This window comes from Thunnus albacares, chromosome 9 (genome assembly GCF_914725855.1).
Source record: "Thunnus albacares chromosome 9, fThuAlb1.1, whole genome shotgun sequence".
In the NCBI taxonomy this organism is placed as follows: domain Eukaryota; kingdom Metazoa; phylum Chordata; class Actinopteri; order Scombriformes; family Scombridae; genus Thunnus; species Thunnus albacares.
Window position 1 is genome coordinate 24,416,646 of NC_058114.1, and position 21,295 is coordinate 24,437,940.

At 41.2% G+C, this 21,295-nt stretch overlaps 1 protein-coding gene across 5 annotated transcripts in view; it reads left to right on the forward strand.

Moving 5' to 3' along the window:
• ncanb (neurocan b) overlaps nucleotides 1–19,657 on the forward strand; it is a 182,137-nt gene extending 162,480 nt beyond the window's left edge. For all 5 annotated transcript variants that reach the window (XM_044362515.1, XM_044362517.1, XM_044362516.1 and 2 more), the window contains 5 exons: nucleotides 3,588–3,746; nucleotides 7,163–7,245; nucleotides 7,791–7,935; nucleotides 14,329–14,511; nucleotides 15,904–19,657. In XM_044362515.1, coding sequence (XP_044218450.1) covers nucleotides 3,588–3,746; nucleotides 7,163–7,245; nucleotides 7,791–7,935; nucleotides 14,329–14,511; nucleotides 15,904–16,040 — 707 coding nt within the window. In that variant the 3' untranslated portion in view covers nucleotides 16,041–19,657. The remainder of the gene's footprint in view (nucleotides 1–3,587; nucleotides 3,747–7,162; nucleotides 7,246–7,790; nucleotides 7,936–14,328; nucleotides 14,512–15,903) is intronic.
• The last annotated feature ends 1,638 nt before the right edge of the window (nucleotides 19,658–21,295 follow it).

A 21,295-nucleotide genomic window follows, 5' to 3' on the forward strand; every position in this document is an offset into this window, starting at 1 on the left:
AAAACCAATGAATGAGTGAGTCCAGACAGCTCACTGTAACTTCAACAAGCAAACTAACATGACCCACAACACATTATATGATCTCTCCCAAAGAGACAGAGAGAGAGAAGCTGTATCTGACTCACATTATCTGACGTCTTCTTTCTATCATGGAGATGAAGTATTCATGTCATAACGTCCATTTGTAGCTGTTGGTCATCTTGTTTGTTAGTTAACAGAACTTAATGGCTGCTGGTTAACCAGTCTGATATCATTAGCAACAATGACAAACAAGCTAACTCTCCCGGTTGTTTCTCCGGTTGCTTCTCTCTCCAGCCTCCACGGCAGTGTCCTGCTGCTGCTGCGCTGCACAATCCAGATAATTTCTCCCATTAGCTTAACAACAGTCCTTAACAGTCCTTCCATGGATGTATAAAGAGTCCTTCACGCTGCTACAACAAGCCAACTGTTACGTTGGCTAACACAAGGAGTTATCTACTGCTGCTACTCTGCCTTATAGTGGAGAGAATTGAAGATGAAATCTGGAAACTATCATTGGACCAACTCGATGTCAATATTTCATTCTGGTTGTTGATTGGTAAGGGAGGACAGCCTCCCTTGGAGCGTCATTTTACGTGTCATGGCCAATCACAGATTAGCATGAAAAAAAATGAAATACATTAAGTCCAATGTAAGAGAGCCCGCCCTGCGGAGGACAGCAGGCACTCGTCCTCCTGTGTCCCACACTCCACCTCCACCAATTGCGCCCCCCCACCACCACTTCACACACTGCCCTTTCTCCTCCCGCCCTGCAGGTGTCGCTGCTGAAGCATTTTAAACAGAATATCAGTAATGGATTTTTTTCCAAAGAGGAGAGAAAAAATACTTTATAAATACTGAGATTTGTAATGGTTTATGTCAACCAAATATTCTTTTTTATATTTTGATCTCCCTTTTGCCTCTCAAAAAATAGAGGAGGATCAACCTCCTCTGCCTCTATGGACCAGCCTCTACTGGTTTCAGCGTATTCTGTCTCATTATTTTGCTGTATAAAAGCTACAGTACCTTTTCCAACATAATCATTTCTACTGCTTCAGTGATCCATTCTTTCTGACTTGGTGTATTTAAAGCAATCCAGTTATTCTCCAGTTGTGATTACCTACCTGTGACCATCCATAACGAGAGGAATATCTTTGTTCTTTGAAGATACTCTGCCTGCTGAAGTTATGCAAGTCACCCAGTGGTGTGAGTGGAATGGCTATATTAGTGTCAATCATCTCTTTGCTTTGTTACGCCAAACCAAATTATGCTCAAACTGAGATTTAAGGTGAGCACAGAGAAACTTTCCACTTTCAGCAGATAAATGTGAAAACAGCCTACTAGTGTCAAACTCTGCTCATACATCATTCTGCACAATGAAGCTCAAATATCCAATGAAGCAACAATAAGCAAAACACATTTTGGAATGGAGGCAGACTTTAACTATACTTGTGGAAAAGTATTTTCAAGAAATGTAATTTTTTTAAAAAGCTATTTGAATTTAACAAAAGAAGCCAATGTTCTTAAATGCCAACACAAGCAGCTGAGACAAGACATTTGCCTAACAAAATATTTTAAAATATGCCAAAAAAAAACCCATCTGACCAGAGATTCCTTGCCAGTTTTGCAGTGTTTGACAGTTTTCGATACTTGCCATACCAAAAGAGTGTTGAGGGTCCATACTGCGCTCTAGCTGTGACTCACAGTAACAGTAGGAATAGGCTTCTTCTCTATGTAGGACTCCACTTCCATCAGACCTATGAAACTGAATGAATGCATGTCAAACAGGCCAGTGGCTGAATGATGAATTTCAAACAGTGTCAAATTGCACCAGAGCATCAAAGAGTGATAAAACCGGACAGAGACTTGCCTCCATAAATTTCCCAGATATATGCAAACATGACTCTCCTCATTCTTCTCTCTCCGGTCCCTCATGCACCCAACACGCGTGCATGAATGTATGAACAGATACGCATCCATGTGTGTCTGACTTTTGACATGACAGAGCTTTATGTTTATTGTAGGAGACATGACAAAGGAATTACACTGTAAACACATACAAGTGTATTGTGACACGCTATTGCATGTTGGATACACTGTAGAGCAGTTTTTCTTACGCATTGCTCACTGTCAGTAAGTGTGTTTGTCACTTTCACACTCAGTGGAGGCAGCCATTATTGTGCACTGATTCTGAGGCAGCTAATGCATCATGCTGAAAGAAAGAAAATATATAAATATATATGTAAATTGATTAATGTAGTGATTTAAAGTAGTGACAGTAGGCGGACTCGGCTTTGTAAGATCTCCGTTCACATAGCTAGGGTGACCTGAGAGGAGAAATGTACCTTCACCACAGAAGGGGAGTCTTACTATGACCCAGTGCATTGCATTCGTGAAATGTTATCACTGCACTTCACGGCATTGTACCTCGGAAGGCCCTGAACAACAACATGAATGGATGAGACCACAAAGCTTAACAGAATGAAAAGCACTTATCGCTCTCTCGATGCAGTACGAAGGTTTCAGCCCTTTACTTTATATTACAGAATGAAAGGGCTTTCATAACGGACTCCTCTCCTCTCCTTTCCCTAGCTAAACCGCATCTCTCTGCATACTAAACAGGGCCCCATACGGCCCAATTTGCACTGGCCAATTTACTGGTGTCGCTTCAGATTTGTTGGAGGAAAAGCTGAGGCCTTTTCCCTGATCCCAACACTGTAGGGGAGGAGGGAGGGAGGGGGCACGGAGGGGCTAAGCATGAGGGGAAACTGGAGGTGGCTTGCCTGACAGATCCAGACTGAACCACATCAGCTATACATACATTTACACACATACAGATATACACACATTTGCACACCCGCATTCATTACACACACAGACAATCCTGCATGGAGCGGAGAGCCTCACACACACACACACACACATACACACATATATCACATCTGAGATGTACAGCGCACAGTCACATAGCTAACCCCCAGAGAGATGAGGGGAATAGATGAGAGAGATGAAGGGAGAGAGGGAGGACAGGATGGAGGGTGAGTCAGTGTGCTGACAGGACTGTGACAGGGCTTAATTACCAAGCGAGCACCGCGCACTGGAAGCAATTTCTAAGGATTGTTGTCATTTGAATAGATTAAAACGCCCTTTCTCTGGACTAAGCTGTCTCACCGCAGGCTTGCCTCCGCTGTGGATTAAAAGTCCAAGTCGAATGAAAGGAAAGAGAAGGAGACAGAGAGAGGGATAGAGACAGAGAGGAGCGTCACAAAGAGCACTTAAAGCAAGATGGTAATGAAGAAAGAAAAGGAAGACAAGAGGAATTTGTTGTGTGTGTGAATTAAAAAAAACAAAAAACAAATAGATAATGGTCATATCCCTCTTCTTAGTGTTAAATCCTCCTACTCCTTTCCTGTGTAGCTCTATTATTCTTTTGCATCTGTCGGCTGTGGGTGTTTAACGATTTAAAAAACCCACATTTCTCTTCCCACATGGATTTTCCATTGACTGATCACTGTCTTTTCTTAATTACTTTCCTCTTATCTTTCCCAATCCCCCTCGCACACCTGCAGACACCGAGGGCTGCGAGCACACATGGAGGAAGTTCCACGGCCACTGCTACAGGTACTTCAGCCGCAGACACACCTGGGAGGACGCTGAGAAGGACTGCAGGGAGCACAGCGGCCACCTGGCTAGTATCCACAGCCTCGCCGAGCAGAACTTTGTCAGAGGTGGGTAGAAATGGAGGAGTGGAAGGTAGGATGGGGACGGACTTGGCCCAGACAGTGTATGTAAATGTTTCTTGGTATTTGTTCTTATCTGATTACACAGCAGGAAATTTTGAATTAGGTAGATAAGTTAGGGCAAGGAATAAGTCCTATTAATTTTCTGCAATGTTAGTTGGAGCACTTCCAAATAGCGCTGGCCCGTAAGCGTTGATGATTCCAATCATCAGTCGAATCAGTGCAATTTTTTTTAAGCTGCCTCGCCGGCTCTTGCTATTTCACAACTCCATAACTCAGAGAAATATCAGGTGACTCTTACACCAATCAATTTAAATAATGGCAACGATTTGGTCTTTATAATCTGCTCTCACTCTGCTGTCTGCCATCACCTGCTACATACCGCTTTTACTGGCTGTTGATTGATATCTACTCTCCTGCTTTAGTATTACCGTACTTAGCGATGGCACCTCTCGCCTTATGTGTATTCCATAATTCAGTGATAAATGTCGGAGCGGCCCCTGAAGGGGTTTATTGCGCTCCCTGCTGAATAACGCCCTCAGGAGCGGTGCATGTTGAGCCCAATAAATATATATCACCATTTATCGCAGTAAATGGTACTATAGGCTCTGATGCGAATGTCTGTGACAAAACATTTAATATACGATCATATTCTCTCTTAGAATGTGATTTGTCAGGTGAAAAATCCCTACAGCAGGTGAGGTAATTCCATTTGTGTCCAGTGAAAGAAAAGCGAGTTTCAATTCTGTATGTTGAAAATAAAACCAGTATCAAGACAAAGATTGCACTCGATTTAAATACAGTCCTTGCTGATTTGCATGAGAAAGATGTGAAATTGTTACACGGCATGAGCAGATTTTTCCACCTGTTCATTTAGAAAAATTAAATTTTAAGATCCATTGTGCGATATGTACTAAGGATTTGTGACCCCCTTTTAAGAGCTAAACACATGTCTGGGTTCATGTAATATGTATTTTAAGGCATTCCTGTTTAGAGGTGCAAAATATGGGAGACAGGAATGGAAATGCATACAGTCTCTGCACCTAATCTGCAGCTCTTTTTATCTTGTCAAAGGAGTTTAAAGTTTTTACTAAAAATCAGATTTTTCATAACTCATTCAATCACTGATCTTTTTGTTAAGCTCACACTATCAGAAAATTTGTTGTGGTCCTTTCACAACATCAGGATCTCTTCAATCACTGTTCCAGGTTCAACAGCACAAAACACTTTTGAGCTCCTTTCCAGACATGCACAATGCACTTCAAAACAGCCCAGAAGCAATTCTTACATAGCAGGAAATCAGATGAACTGTGGCTGTTACATTTATAGTCTTAGTAAATGTCCCACAAAAAATGGTGATGCAAAAGTTCGCACATCTGATAGTAATTTGTGACAGACTTAGTAAATATATTAGGTTCAATCATTTTTTTAGGATTAATATTAGCATTATGGAGAGTTGATTGTGGAGGTGGGTTGAGCTGTCCATCATGTGTAGTGCAGTCCATCTGTTAAGCATGTTGTCCTGAAGTATTTGCAAATATTTTTTGAATTTTTGGCATAGGAGAGAGGTACAGTACAAAACATTGCTACACTTTGGTTTTACTGCAGGCTTTTTGGGTTCCACTGGCGCTTATGGTGGACTTAAATATTTGGCCACAGTGAGCAGTTCAGCTGTGCCAGGCGGTATTACCAGGCTAATATCCATACAGTCTTCCTTTGGTGCCTCATAAAAACCTTCATCTACTCATTCTTAGCTTTTCAGCCTCTGGCAGCGCTCCACAGCCACTTGTGTTGTAATAAGGCCCGATCACCATCAGCAAGCCTCTGTAATATTTGATCCACCTTCTGTCTCGGACAGATGCCAGGACAGTGCAATCCATCTAGCGCCCGTCTTTCTCCTACATGCACACAGTTACCAAAAAGTGTGTTTAATTGCCTCGAAAATGGACGTCTCCACCCCTGCAATAAGGGGATCAGAGTCATTAGGAAGATTAATGGGCCTGGTAATGATGTTAATCAGATACACCATGATTGAAATTCCATTAGATATGTGCATGGGCATGTGCGCGCGCCTGTACGACCATGCACACAGAAAGCCCCCGCACACACACAAAAGAGATTAACCCAAAACACCATTAGTGAAATTTCCTTTCACACACAAACAAAAATCTCATCACAAGGGCATCACAGACAGAAACCGTATATCTCCATTACTGCTCGTCTCTCAGCTGAGCCAGAGAGGGAAGACGTCAGCGCTATGCCTGCTGCCTTTCAGCTCCAGGACTGAGTCAAGCTTCATGTGTGGAGCCTGTTACACAAAGAAGAATTACCTTCAGTACAATATGTCATATGAAAGAGGTTTTACACACAAAGATGTGTTACCAGCTTTCCAATAATGGAGAGTCCTAACCAGCCTGTGAAAACAATTGTGTAATGTCCTATCCAAGGAGGGTTGAATCGAAGGACTTGAAGGACAACTGGACTTGCTTGAAAATATTTGAAGACGTTTCACCTCTCATCCAAGGTGCTTGGATGAGCCTCTTCAAATAACCTTGGATAACCATGACCTAGATGACTGAGAATCTTCACAGATGTTGTATAATGTCTATAATCACCCTGATGATGTCATCAGGGTTTATTTTCTTAGCTTGAGTCTGGAGATTTCTGAGACAATTTTGAAACAGAGAGGCAGCATAACACCCAGAGGATGTGGAACTTAAAAGACATGGGCATTTATAGAGCACTTTTCAAAGTACTCAAAGACGCTTTGCATAAATTAAAAGGATCCTGAAAAGTGATGGTCTAATGAGGCAGTGAGGGTCTAATGAAAAGATTCTATTGGTTGCATTATGGGAATTGTAGGATGTGTTTTTTTTGGAGCTTGACTCATACCAGGAACTAAGTCAAGATATCTCAGTCTGTTCTTCAAGTTTTTTTACTCGTTTTTTTTTGTCGCTTAAGATGATGAAAGTGCAGTGCTGAGTTACTGAAGTACCCCTTTGACATAACCTTGGTGGACACTAATTGGATGTGTATTCACACCATGAATGCACATATTGTAATGTGGATAGCTTTATAAAGACTTAAAACCCTGTTTTCCTGACATGGTTGTCTCAGTGCTCTACCCACAAAGAAATATGATGTGCAGTCATATACAATGGTTGGTCACAATATCACAGACACCTGTGAAATCTTTTGCAATCAGATACTTAATTTATTCTGACAATATGGTGTTGATCCACATTTTTAATCCCATAATTTTTCAGGTTTTTGTATTAGATTGTATTAAACTGTTGATAAAAAGGTGCTACTTAGTGGACTACCTTATGACTGTGTTTTGTGTATGTGTGTGTCCATATTTTTTCTGTGTATTCATGTCTCCCTGTACGTTCCCTCCTTCTCAGGTCTAAGCCATGACAACACCTGGATCGGGTTAAATGATCGTACAGTGGAGGACGACTTTCAGTGGACCGACAAGATGGACCTGGTAAGGGAGCCGCTGTGTCTGTTTCTTTTCTATTCAGCTGTTTCCAGTCACATTTAAGGCCCTAGAAAAACATAATCCATTTGTGAGGATTAACCAAAATTCTGAGACGCTCATTATTGCTGCTGGAAACATCCTGAAACACAGTTTGTTGGAAAAAATAGTAATTCGTGAGTTGTTGTTTTGGTTTTTTTGTGATCCCTACAAAAATGTTCTCTGTTATGTCTACCTTGAGATTTTCATGGCTTGGTTGTTATACATACAGCTGTGTCTACTGATAATGGCAGAATGCACAGGTTGAACTTCTGTTCCATATTGATCTGCACAGAATGTTTTTATCCCATAATTATATACAACACAACAACATCTCAGAGTCAAAAGAGGAAAATGAAACAGACAACCAGGGAAGAAAAAGAAATCATGTTCTGCCCAGAAGTAGACCAATCATGTCTGATGTGAAGGGACAAAATAACTTTGAAAAACAGAAATCTGCACTGATTTCTAAGATTTGTTTACTCAACTTTATGTCTGTGTTCTTTTGTGTGCAGCAATATGAGAACTGGCGTGAAAACCAGCCAGACAACTTCTTTGCTGGAGGAGAAGACTGCGTGGTTATGATCGCTCATGAGAATGGCAAATGGAATGACGTGCCTTGCAACTACAATCTACCCTACGTCTGCAAGAAGGGAACAGGTGAGGACAGCGAGGGGAATAGAAAGTAGAGAGCGACATCGAGTGTGTTGCAGCTTCAACAAGTGATTAAGATGACTGACAGAGAGATAAGGAGGCAGAGATACTAGCAGGATGTAAAAGAGGAACACTGAAAAGAAAGCGAAACAGGCTGCAAGGAGGGAGAGACACGGGATTTAAAGAGCGAGGCAGTGAGGAGTCGGACAGAAGGAGGCAGAGAATGAGAAAAGGGGCAAAGGAGAAACAACTTTGCTCTGCTGTCAGTTCTTTAGTCTGAAATCCTATGCAGTCTTTAAACGAGGATCGTGAGATAGAAAGTGAGAGGTGATGGAATGTTCTCGACGCTTTTGTGTTTTTATGCAAAGCAGCTCACAAGAAACTGACAGCACATGTGGCTTTAGGTGATTCTGAACATCCGTATCGCGGGTTCATTTCCTCTGCCAAATGTTCTGTTTTAGTAAGGCGAAGCACGTCTTGAGGCAGAAAAGCACTTGATGTCCGGGAAACTTAAACTCAGCAAAACGAAGTGAGCAAACTTATCGGTTGGTTAAGTTCCTTTATACGCTTCACGTCCTCCGTTGCTGCTGACCCGACTTGGTACAGCAAGGCGTTGGAGTTAGGCCACTACATGCTCCTCTGAGAGCCTATTAGAGCATATTTTTACCACACATTTGCATACAGGTCAAAGTTATGACCAATGGCAAGAAGACAGACATATTAATATCTAGGTGGAGATTAGTGGGAGACTGGTTTAGAGAAATACTGGGACATAAGATGGTGGCTGGAGCCTCAAAACATACCCTGGAAATTAGGATAAAACAAACTTTGTTTAGCTGTTGATCAGGATTATCCAAAAAATTCCTTCTTGATCTGAACATGGTTGTTGATAGGGATAAAGATATTAGTCAGCTAATACTTTAGAATATAATCAGATCTTTACTGAGTGTGTTTAACCTACTGCCCTGTAGAGCTAAATAGAACAGCTTCCTTTATCATTCCTCTTCATCGTTCAGTATTGGACAAGCTTGAACATAAATGCCTCAAAGGCCTTCCTAATGGTCATTATGTTAATTTAAGCAAATTGTTTTGCTTTAACAGATGGTTTCTCATCAGAGGCCATAAGCCAAGAGAACATACTTCTAAAGCAGTAGGCAACAAGCACGTATTCTTACACATCCTGCTCTATTCTTGTATGAAAGAAAAGGTATTTCCCTTGCAAGAAAGGTGTTGCGCCACTTCTGATTCACACTGTCACAAGTCCCCAGTATCCAGCCCACCTCTGACCTTAATCAGTCAGTTACAATCACCAGCATCTTTTCATCTTCCCCGACTTTCCCGGTAGCCTCTTTTTCACTCTACTGTAACTAACCCCATGTAATGTCTTGTTTTATCAATGGAGTTTGACAGCTCCACGCTGAGCATTCTCTGCCTGATTTCGAATGCTCCGAGCCCATGTTCTCTGTTTGTCCGCTCATCGACGGCCCCCCAGGCTTGATTATGTGATAACAACAGCACGTGAGCCCATCGGACACCTTAATCAGTCATTGTGACATGTCATGCAGATGGCAATGACATCTTTTTTATACAACTGAAAAGAGGTGAGACTGTCAGCTGATGAGAAGGATGAGATGTGATGGTGAGATCTCCGGGAAAGAGAGGCAGACTCATCACACATATTATTATTCTGTAAAAAATCACTCACACAAGCCTCCAATCATCAATCACACGCATGCATTCAACCCCGTTAAACCTGCTGGTTAGGCTTTTCCCTCTGATTTCATACATATTTTTCAGAAATTGCCAACAATCTTTACCTCAGCCTATCTGGAAAGCTAATTCTCTTTGTAAAGGTGTAAAAGATGTTCAACAGATGTGCCTTTTTTTTGTGGTTTCATATTGTGTTGCAGAGAAAGTTTTTCAGATTATTAAAACATCACATGAGGTCTGTAGGCCAATCAGAAATCTAAATTTTCACAAAAGTGAGCTTTGTGATCTGGAGTGACTTTTTCTGGAGTTTAATAACAGACATTTAACATTAAAAGGCATAAATTGACTGCTGGATCAATATAAGACAGGATCACAAAAAGTTAGATTTCATGAAAAACTGAACACAGATCAAGTTTTGGAGCAACATTTGGATTATAGTGACAAGACAGTCATACAGTCCTCTGCCTGTAAGCTCTTCTATCGAGGATGAGAGGGAATTCACCCACAACAGCACATTTAAGTAAGTATTATATTATTATTCAACTATTTTGATGGGTTATTACATGCAAAGGGAGGAAATCTAATTTTACATGACATACTCAGTGAGCACAGTGAGTGTTTTGGGAAATGATAGGCTGTTGTCGGTACCTTTAACAGCTGACATGTCCAATGGTGTGTGATGTAATCATTGTGGGATACACATCATGTAGAATAAACCTGCCATTCCTGAAATGTATTCTGAAGTAAAGGAGGAAAACAATGTTCTGTTCAGAAGGGACCGGCGGGGGGATACAGGGGAGGGAGGATGTGCTCGTGCTTAACCAAGGCTGAACTTGTGTGTATAATTACATTTTCAATATATTATTAATGCTCATTTTGATTTGGGTTTTAGTGTTGATGATGAATCCGGCTTTTCACAGAGAGTAGGGAAGAGAAATTGAAGATGACGGTGCTCTTCACTAATACCAACTGAGCAGCCACAGACCTCCCCACAGGATCCTGTCTTATCACTTTGATAAGACAGGATGCTACAGATAATGCTGCGAGGAGGTGTGTGCGGTGTCACAGCAGAAGTCCATCACCCACCAGGCCTCCAAGGACATGCTCTCTCACTACACTTCACTGCTCACTAGCTCAAAAGACATAAATCTTGGACCAGAGATTCATGACGAAGGAAATTTGAACTTGTCAAAAACAGATGCAAATAAAGTTTGAAGAAATCATACATTTCACATTTATTTATTACCTACACTAATGATGGTAATGGTTTGGGATGCGCATTATGCGATGATACTGTAAAAAAAAAATTACCACCACCGCGTAAGACTCACTCCCAGTAGTGTATTACTGAGATTACACGCACTTTCATGTCTCTCTGATTCACTCTTAACATGATGCCAGTAGGTGCGCAGATGCTTTGAGGTCACATAGAAGTGCTGGGAGGAGCCAGCATCTAGCTGTCTGCAGCACTCCCCCATGCTGCTAACTCACACTGAGAACCCCCTGCCACAAAGACAGGCACAGAAAATACTTCTAGAAACGTGCTGTTTTCAAGTATACCACAACGCCTGTATGCAACTTGTATCTCCTAATGTAGGCTAAACTAAAATACCCTAAATGAACACATACGGCATTATTCAAATTTACATTATTTACCTAGATTTTAAATATACACGAGTATACACTATGCTAAGAACACTACTCAATCCACAGTGACGATATCATCTGCTTCTTTTTCCTCTGAACAAATATATAATCACTCCTCCTCAGCTTTCTCTCTTCTTTTCTCTTCATTGGGACCCCATCTTATCCCTTGCACTTTCATATTTCTTTTATTTTTACTCTTTAGATGATTATAATTTTTTTTCTCCTTACTTGACACTTATTTTACTTTCTAAAATAGCCAATGTCAATATTTGTGTGTGTTTGTGGCTATTGCAAGTGTATCTCATGATTGCAGGACACAGGTAGCATACAACGGGTTTCTCAGAGCTTTTTCACTGAAATCGGCTACATCTGTAAATGAGGGTGATCAGAGCTGTATGAGTGAACCAAAGCATTTAAGTTACAAGTCGTAAAACCAAAACAATGAGCTGAAAGATGCTAAAACACTCCACAGAGCTGACGACAGTTCTATATGGGTTCATCACTATGAGCGACACGTTCCACATTACAGGCGTACTATTGATCCGTTATTGATATAAACGTATTGATTAGTGCAGCTTTAACTATAACCACCATCTTGAGAGAAATGGGAATATGCTCTGAATTTCCAAAATCTGCCTTTGCAAGGAAAGCAACCCACATTACATAGTTTCTATAAACCAGTCTCATCATGTAAGCAAAATTATTGTCTATCAATATATGCAGCTCACCAACTACCAGACACATAGAGACATGCTAGTAGTGGGTTAATATTGTTAAACAATCAGTAATTAAAACCATGTAATTACAATGTCACTGTGATGCAATTGGGCCCAAAAAAACTTTTCTCCATAACCTCACTATAACCACAACCTCACCATAACCACAACCTCTGTGAAATGATTCATTGCTCTAGCAGAATTTGATCCATTCGGTCTGATCACGTTTCGAAAGTCCAGAGGAGCAGCATGATAGTTAGCAGTCTCGGCCAGTGGAAGGCTCTAATGAGCATGTTCAATGGATGCATTGGGCCCATAGAGCGTGCACAGTATGTTTTGATCCAGGTATTTCTTTACAGCGGGAAGTGCTTTTTTGGCTTCATGCACCACTGAGCAACTTTCATAAGAATGAACGGGGCCCCGCCTCTGACGCTGTATCCAGTTCTCTTTATACATCTATGATGTAGATATAAAGGGCTCGTTCTAAGGTAACAAAAACAAAAGCAATTCTTATTCTCATGGGATTATACATTAATTAAAACATACTGATGAGTATTATATTCCACTTCTACCAAGTCCATTCAGCTAGATGCCATTAAATTCTACACACTACACCTTTAAAGGGTCTCCTTTAAAACCATGACTCTATTTGCTTTTTCTGAGTTTAGTGACATTTTCTGTTATCCCTTCTTCAATACGTTGCTTCCTCCGACTGTGAGAAATCATTCAACGGTGTACATAGGTGAAGCCTAATGGAAATCTACCTTTTAGCCTTCCATTTTTGTGGAGTCAGTGATTGTCTCAAGTGAGGAGGGAAGTACTTATTGCCATCTTCCCTCCACAACACATTAAACTGTAAATGCGGCATTAAACCTTTCATCAGAGTTAATGACATTGCTTTCCCTTATTAAGAATTTAAGAGGTATTAGGAGAAGGACAAGGGAATTGAGCATTTTCTGATTGCTGATTAAGTCCTCTCATGACTGCTTTCACCACTTAAGTATGTAAATCACGTTCAAGGATGGGATAAGTGGTAATTTTTGGTACTGGAAAATAATACCTTTGATAAGGGCAGCATGCAAGTTTTTTCTTATTCAAACAGGTTTCTACGACCCTTAACCCCACAAACTATTAGCCCTAGTCTCTTAGGTTCCTGTCTGAAAGGAGCTGAAACTGGGACTCAGATGAGGAGTGCAGTTGGGTTGGTGTACAGGTTAGGACTGATAGGTCCAGACCAGATTGGCATTAGTAGGGTAATAGTGACCAGAGCCTACAAGTATGTTTACTGTATTTCATCATCAATTAGGCAAAAACTGAAGCAAAGTGATTACACGAAATTTATTTCGTAGCTAAAAACATCTGAGAAGATGCTGCCAGGATAGCTTGGTGGTTGCATCATGCAAAATAGGAACATTTTAAAGAACAAATTTATGCAAAGAAATCAGGACATCCATTTAAAAAAAACTGCATATGGAACACGGGATGTGAAAATGTGAATATGGATATTATAAAGAAGTTAAATGTGAATATCTGTAATAATTTTTTGACCTTCAGTATTTAGGCCTAATTTGTTGGTAATAGCTCTTTTCCCCCACATGTTTGACTCAGAAGGGCTTTTGCTTTCTCCTGACCATTAATTAAACTAAAATAATAAATTAGCGGCACTGCAGGACATCCAAGGAGGTGACTAAAAACTAAAACCTTTTCCATGATTTTGTTACACATTACTGCATGTTGAAGGGCAGGAAATGCTGGGGCTTCAGCTGCAGGACTGCCATCTAGGGATTCCCAGAGTTACTGCAGTACACCCCCACCTGCCACCTCCACAAAGGAGACTGGCACCCCCCTGACAGGAGAGTTGGAAAATCTGTGAAGTTTATCTGAGTGTTTGTCCATCTTGTCAGTCTCTGACCAGAGTGTCAGTCCTCCTTCCATCTCAGCTTGTGTAAACATTTTTTCTGATTCTACTTTGACTCTTTATGTGTCTAAAATGCTGTTACTTTTACAACTCACTCACTCACTCACTCACTCACTCACTCGCTCTCTCACAGACTTGAACAGACACACTGTCCTGCAGACCACATTTTGATGATTGTGCTGTGAGTGGTTCTCAAAGGAATGTTTTAGTGTTTATCCTACTTACTGAATGTAAAAACCATTAGGGACACTGAAATGTTTTCATGAAACACACTGATAAGGTGTACAAGTAAAAGTCATTATCCCACATGGATTTCGTTTGTTGAATATATAATAATCTCACAGGAGGAAAACAAAAGTGAACTGATTAATATTCTGTCTCGTACTGTGTCTTTCTTTGCCCCTACAGTGCTTTGCGGAGCCCCTCCCACTGTGGATAATGCCTTCCTGATTGGTCGGAAGCGCTCCCACTATGACATCCACTCCGTAGTGCGCTACCAGTGTGCCGACGGCTTCCTGCAGCGCCATGTGCCCACCGCTAAGTGCCGTGCCAATGGCAAGTGGGACCGGCCTAAAATCATCTGCATAAAATGTGAGTTTTCACGGCAGGATTTTTCACAGAGCGGGGCAGCAGACAACAAGACTCAAAGCAGTATTTCCATTTATTAGGTCATTTTTCACATTTACATTTTCTTATTTTTAGCATGCACGCCACCATAGGTCCTCAAGACCGAACCTCCTACATTAACCGCCCTCGGGAGCTTCTGTCACCATGTGCATTCAAGCTTGCTATCCCTGCTCTCATTATTAATAATTGCAAGCAAAAAGATTACTGAGGTTGCAGACTGAATTAAATCCCCCGGGCTTACTTAGAAGTGGTGGGGTCTCCTTTGAAGTTCTTCATGCTTGAGGTGGGATTTTTTTTTTCTTTAGACTTTTTAAAACAGTTTTTTTGCAACTGGTTGACCGTTACAAAAAGATGTGCACTAGGAAATAAAATGTTAAACCAAAATGAAATACAACTCTCATAATCCATATCATACAGCAAGAATAAAACACTTTAAGTGCTCCAAATATTCTCATATCTGCTCAGATTGTTGTTTAGATGGAGTGAAATGATGACATTGCAGTGTCACCGCAGTCTTTCGTTCATGGTTGAAGCTACTTCTTATTTTAGCGTGATAACATTCTTGTATTATGCAACTTTCTTACAATTTATCTCCTTTGAGCCTTAAAATAGTCTTTTACTCAAATGATTTTAAAGGACTCACTCAGACTATGACAGAATGATGTCATAACTCAGCATAATTTTTGTACTTGCTTTTTCCCCAGGAGATATAAAGGGTTGATCTATATAAATATTCAACAAACTGCTTTGTATTTCATTTCACTCTGCTCACAATATGACAGTAATGATGAAATACTGAAATAATGTAGCTTCTGTTGGAAGTGATAAAGATTCCTTTTCTTATGACTCTTTATCTTTGGACAGAGTTGTTTTTATGGCCGGGAGTTATAGTGCCGTTATCATTCATTGCAGGCGACGTTTCTTTGTTGGCAAAATCCAGAAAGGGACAGAGCAACCTAATTTGGCAGCACACCCCAGGAACAAGCTTATAGTGAGGCTGTGAGTGGGTGGCTAGCTCTCTGTGCTCTTGCTAAAGGCACCCAGTCCACTGAATGTGAGATTAAACAGATTCCCTCAGTGTGGTAAACCTTCTACAGATAACATGTATTTTGACCTTCCTGCTTTTTGATGCCGTTTCCCTCGCCTCTTACCTGGTTTCACCTCCCTCTGACTGTCTGCCTGAACGCTTCTAATGCTTGTCAGTGATTCATCTCCCTCTTACATCATTTTTTTCACTCTCGCCTTTCATGTTTCATTTCCATCCCTGACTTATGTTTGCTTCCTTTAATAAATCGCCTGCCCTTTCTTTTATTTCACCATCTTTTCCTTCTTACCCTCTGTTTTTTTCTCCACCAGCCCGACGAGCCCACCGTTACCGGCGTCACCACCACAAGGGCAGGAGGGAGCGCAGGAAGCACAAGAAGCACGGCCACAGAGAGGGAGGGCACCATGGAGGCGAGCTGGGTCAGGGTCACAACCATGCCCACTTCTGAACCAAAAAAAAAACAAACCCATCCCTTTTCCTTTCCTCTCCTCCTGCCAACTGCAGTTTGCCTGTTTCCCTGTCGTCCCTTCCTCTCGCCCCAATTCGCCCAAACACCACTTCACGACCTTAAACTCTCAGCCCAAGCCCCCCACCCCCCACCCCCCTGCACTGCCCTGCCCTTAGTTCCACCCCTGGCTCTCTCGAGTCAGCCTGTATCATAGTCAACTCTGAGGCCTGCCAAATTGCTGCCAGGCGTCACCAGGACAATAACAATCCCTTTGTACTCTTTTTACTTTCCTTTTTCTGTTGTACTTTCTCGTCTTACTCGTCTGTTTCTCACCCGCCCTCTTACTTGACCCAGTTACTCTCCCGCCAAGCTCAACGATGACCTGAAACATGGGGCTACGCTGACCTGTTTTTGAAATAAAAAATATACCTTTGAGATCCACACCGAACATTCTTCGGACAGAGGTGGTTTAGTACAAACTGTAAATAGGGACGACATAATTGAAAATGCCGTATCAAAATCAGACGAGTCAAGGAAGGACATCCATGTTGTTGACTTGAGCCTTTGTCTGTTGAACACGTTATTTTTTACAAATACTCAGTGTTTATTTCTTGACTCTGCTGCTTTTTGTTTGCTCTTTGTAAGTACTTGACTTAAAGCGAGTTATTCTGAAACAGATTTAATTGATTTTCTTTGAATCAGAGCAGTTGTATTTGAATTATTTGATTGTTAGCCTTGTATCTTCTTGTCAGTGTAAGACAGTTACTTTAGATCAGATGCTGAGCCCCCAGAGGAAAATGGAAAACACGTCTTTGTCGGATCCATCACATCGCATTACACATCAGTCACTTTTCAAAATCTCAAACAGCTCTTGTTGTGTCAGACATCCACACCTGTCATTGTCAAGGGTTAATCTGAATATTTGATATCAGTTTGTCTCAGCTCAGAACAGGAGTCCCATGTTTGCTTTGCCTTCCTCTCATAGTTTGTGTCGCTGTATGAATGCGTACTGTGAGTGAATCAAGGTGATGCAGCGTAGGGAAAGATCCTCTTGCTAGACTGTTTCTGTTCCAACCTAATGAGGAGAAATTATGCTGTCAACCAGGCATGCAGAGAGGGAGGGAGCAGGCTATCTATCCAGATCCAGTTGCCCCCTCATATGTTATAGGAAGCACAAGATATGACAAGTCCATGCACAGAGTTTGGGTACACTGCAAAAAACATAAATGTCATGAAAAAAGGAAAAATGTGGCAGGAATTTTCGAGAAAAGGGTTTCAGTCAGTATATTGAAACGGGACAGAATAATATCCAGAATTGAAGTATCATTCTTGAAGAGACTTTCCTCTCCAGAAGAACAAATCTGTTGGTCTTTTCGTTGAAATGCTGAAAATGACCATTGTTTACAAATGTTGTTCTTGTTCTCAGTAGCAAAGATAGAAGTAGCATGACTTTGTTGTATTTCCAAAAAAAGTCCTAGGAGGGCGTCAGGATGGATGATTATCATCCATCCTGACGGATCAGCATCATTAGCATTCATTTTGAATCATGGTTCTGGCCACCTGGCAAATGTCAAATATTAACTCACCTTTTTAGCTTTGTTTTTGTCTCCACCATCTCCTGAGTTAAATATCGCTTTGTTCTGCCTGCCGTTTCAGCCCGTCCTCACAAGAGAAACAACAGTATAGGTCTAAAATTCAGGCCAACAAAACCACCTATATTTACGTTTACGCCATCTAGCAGCCATATTATTGTTATTGTTATTATTGTTAATTATTGTTTAACAGTGATTTGTAATGGTTTTGGTCTTTTGGGTCATTCTAGAGGTCCTCTGGTGGTTCTTGCCATGGTTGCCAGATTGCGTAAACGTAACCATAGGTCATTTTTTGCCAGTTGAATTTTGGACCTACACTATCGTTTAATTATCAGGATGAGTTGGTGTTAGCCTGGTAGTGTACAGTGGGTTTAACAGAGATTTTTTACTGAAAATGGTGAAAGTGAACCAGAACAGTAAATTGCTGAACCTTAAAACCAAAACAATAAGATGAAAGAAGTTAAAACGCTGCGACTAGCTGTAGGGAAATGTAGAATCAGGTGATAATTCACTGTGGATTCATCACTCCAGGCAACTCACATTACAAATTGTTATTTGATCCATTTTTCATATAACAATATTGACTAGAGCAGATTTAAATACAAAATGAATGATGCATGAAGATATAGATTTTTTTTGCAGTGTATCAGACTCATGCCCTCGTAACCCAGGATGAGCTGGAAATGTGGTGGAGAACAGACATGACAACTCGCAGAGACTAATGTTGATGACAGTTGGATCATGAATCAAGGCTGTGTACTCTCTCTCTCTCTCTCTCTCTCTCTCTCTCTCTCTCACCTCAGTGTGTGTGTATGGTTGAGGATGTTGACAGTGGCTGAGGTCCCAGCGGATGATGATGGAGAGGGTCAGCAGAGATTAACGGTTCCCATTTCTGGGGCAGACTGAGTCTCACAGCTGTTCACACCTGTGTTCATTTCTGCTGTGTCCTGCTTTAAAGAGGGGATTGAGACGGATAGAACAAACGCTTTGCTCTCTTTTACTTCCCCTTTACTGCCAGGTTAAATTGGTGTTTTTTAAAGCCAGTGCTTCAGGTTGGAGCTTCTGGGATTACTATATGTCCTAACCACTGGCTCCAACATTTTTATCCTTTTATGTTTCTGCATTTTCCTTCACCAACTCTCACTTTGGTACTTTTTTCATCTTTCGTCCTCACTAAACTTTTCCTCTCACTATTCTTTTTCCACCTTCACTCTCACTGTCTTTTTACATCCAAATAGTAAGAATAAGAGTTTCTTTCAGCAGCATCAACACTAAAGCAGGATCAGGTTGTATAAAAGTCACACGAGGTTAGAAAATCCATCCCGTTCACATTAATTCTCTGCCTTTGTTTGTCTCTTCTCACCTTGGCAATGACAACACTCCTTTGCACAGAGAACAATAGTGAACCTGCACCTCTGTATCAGTTTAATTAATCTCTGCATGCCTAATTAACAAGTTGCATTATCTGCAGAACCACGGAGCTGTGATGACGAGGGACAGGTTAGGTTGACGGACAGCCAGTGGAAGGCTTAGGGTGACAGACAGGAGGCCCAGAGAACTGTCACAGCCATCAAACCCCTGTCGTTTCATAGATGTCAGGCTGCCACGGGCCTCTTTTATTTCTATCTGTCCTGGAAAATGGATTGACCATGGTTGGATGAATGAAAGGGCAGACAGAGGCCCCTCTCACAGTAATTCAAATCAACATTGATTCCCAGAGACAGTGTAATTACAGTTGTGTAAAGGTTCAGCTGTGTGACAGGTGTAGAAAACTTGCTCAAAATTGATTGAAGAACTGATAAGGTACTGAATTCAGGCTAGAAAACAGAGACTGATCTACTGTTCTGTCTTCTATGTTGTCGCTTTTTCTTTGCCTCTGCAGGGATTATTAGGTCTAAAACGAAAAGATTTATATCAACCTTTATGAGTTGGTATGAATGGATTTTACACTGATGAAGTTCTGTTCAGTTTTTTGGAAAGTTTAAGCAGACTTTTTATTTATTTATTTTTTTTTACCGAACACCACATAAAAATTCATTTGTGATGGTCACCCTCTGGGATGTGTATGTTTGTCTTTGTGTCTTGTTTCTGTGAGGGAGCAGCTTTCTCTCTGCACATCCTTTGAGACTGGTCAGTTTTTGCTCTGTCTCTTTTGGAGGCATCAGGCTTTCTCCAAGGCTCTCTCGCAACACTTTGAGTTTTGAATGCGTGCGCAAACACATTTCTCCTCTTCAAGTTTCAAACACATTGACCCTCACCCTCAGAGGCATCTGTCTCTCTTCGATTTTGACTCCCCCTTTTCATCTGCTCTCTCCCCTCCCCTCAGCCGTCTTTCTAGTTGGAGCCCCAAGGGCAGACAGACAGACAAAGTCGCAACCTTATAATTGTGAGTCTTAATTATGAAGATGAGTGATTTAAGAGAGGTTTCTGCCAGCTGTCTCTTGGCTCAGCAGCGAGCACAACGCCTGAGGGGAGAGCAGCGGGTAAACTATTGAGCATCTTCACAGCCAGCAGGCCTCTTCTGAGACTGAGCCACCTATCCTAATTGTGACCGAGTCATTCCCCTCACTCAGAGTTCACAGCTGAAGTCTTTTGAGTTCACTCGAGATGAGATAATAGTAGAGAGGGAATGCGACTGCATCTCTCTAGGCTTTTAGCTGTGACTGTTTGATTGCTCTCTGACTACCGGCGACAGCAGGAGCACAACTTGGTTAAATTTGCTGAATATGTTTTAGGAAACTTTTCGGTGTGACAAAAGCGTTAGAAACGAGTCAGAGGAAATTGACTTTGGGTGTGATTGTGTCTCAAATGAAACAGCAGGTGGGTGCAGAGGACATGCCTCAGCCTTCATAAACACCAACATCATTTTCTTTTCATATAAAGAATATACACAAAAGGCAAGCACAACAAATAAAAATTGTCAAGGTGAGAAAAAAACCCAAGGGAGCACTCGCGCTTAATATCCAAGCATGAAATGGAAAATAAAAGAACAAAAAAGAGCAAATCAGACTTCTCAAGTTAAAAACAAGTATTTTAAAGGCATATGAATGAATACAGGCATTAAATGACAGGCATTTTAATCATTAAAAACAAGAGTAGGAATTGACTGTTCGCTAAGCACCTTTCCCCCTAGTTACTGTTACTTCTGTAGATCTTTCCATAGTCTCACATGTGCAGTTTACAATGATAATGGTGTGAAATTTATAGCAAAAAAGATTCTAAGTATTCTTTGAAACAATGGGCCCCTGCCTCATCTCCTTCCAGACAGAGGTAGACAAAGGCAGGCTTATCATTTCTAGTTAGTGACTTGATTTTTCCAGTTGAAATGACAACTGTGGCAAGCAGATTTTGTCAGCTGTAGTTTCTAGCTGATAAAGCCAACCACCTCCATGAGTGGGTTAGCCTTAGTATTATGAGTAGGATAAGGAAAAATTCAAGTATGTTTCACGTCTAATATTACAAGAAAAAAGGTGTTTAGGATGAAGTGTGAGGGTTGCTGAAGCAGAGCTGCTAATGTGACCCTAAACTCTGACCAGATTCCACACAGTAGTGAAGTACTTACAGCAGCTGTGTTTTCATGAACAGGGTTCTTTTATGTAATGTGTAACCCCACAAAACAATGTATTATGAAATGGCCCTTACCATTGAAGTAATGCTAGGTTA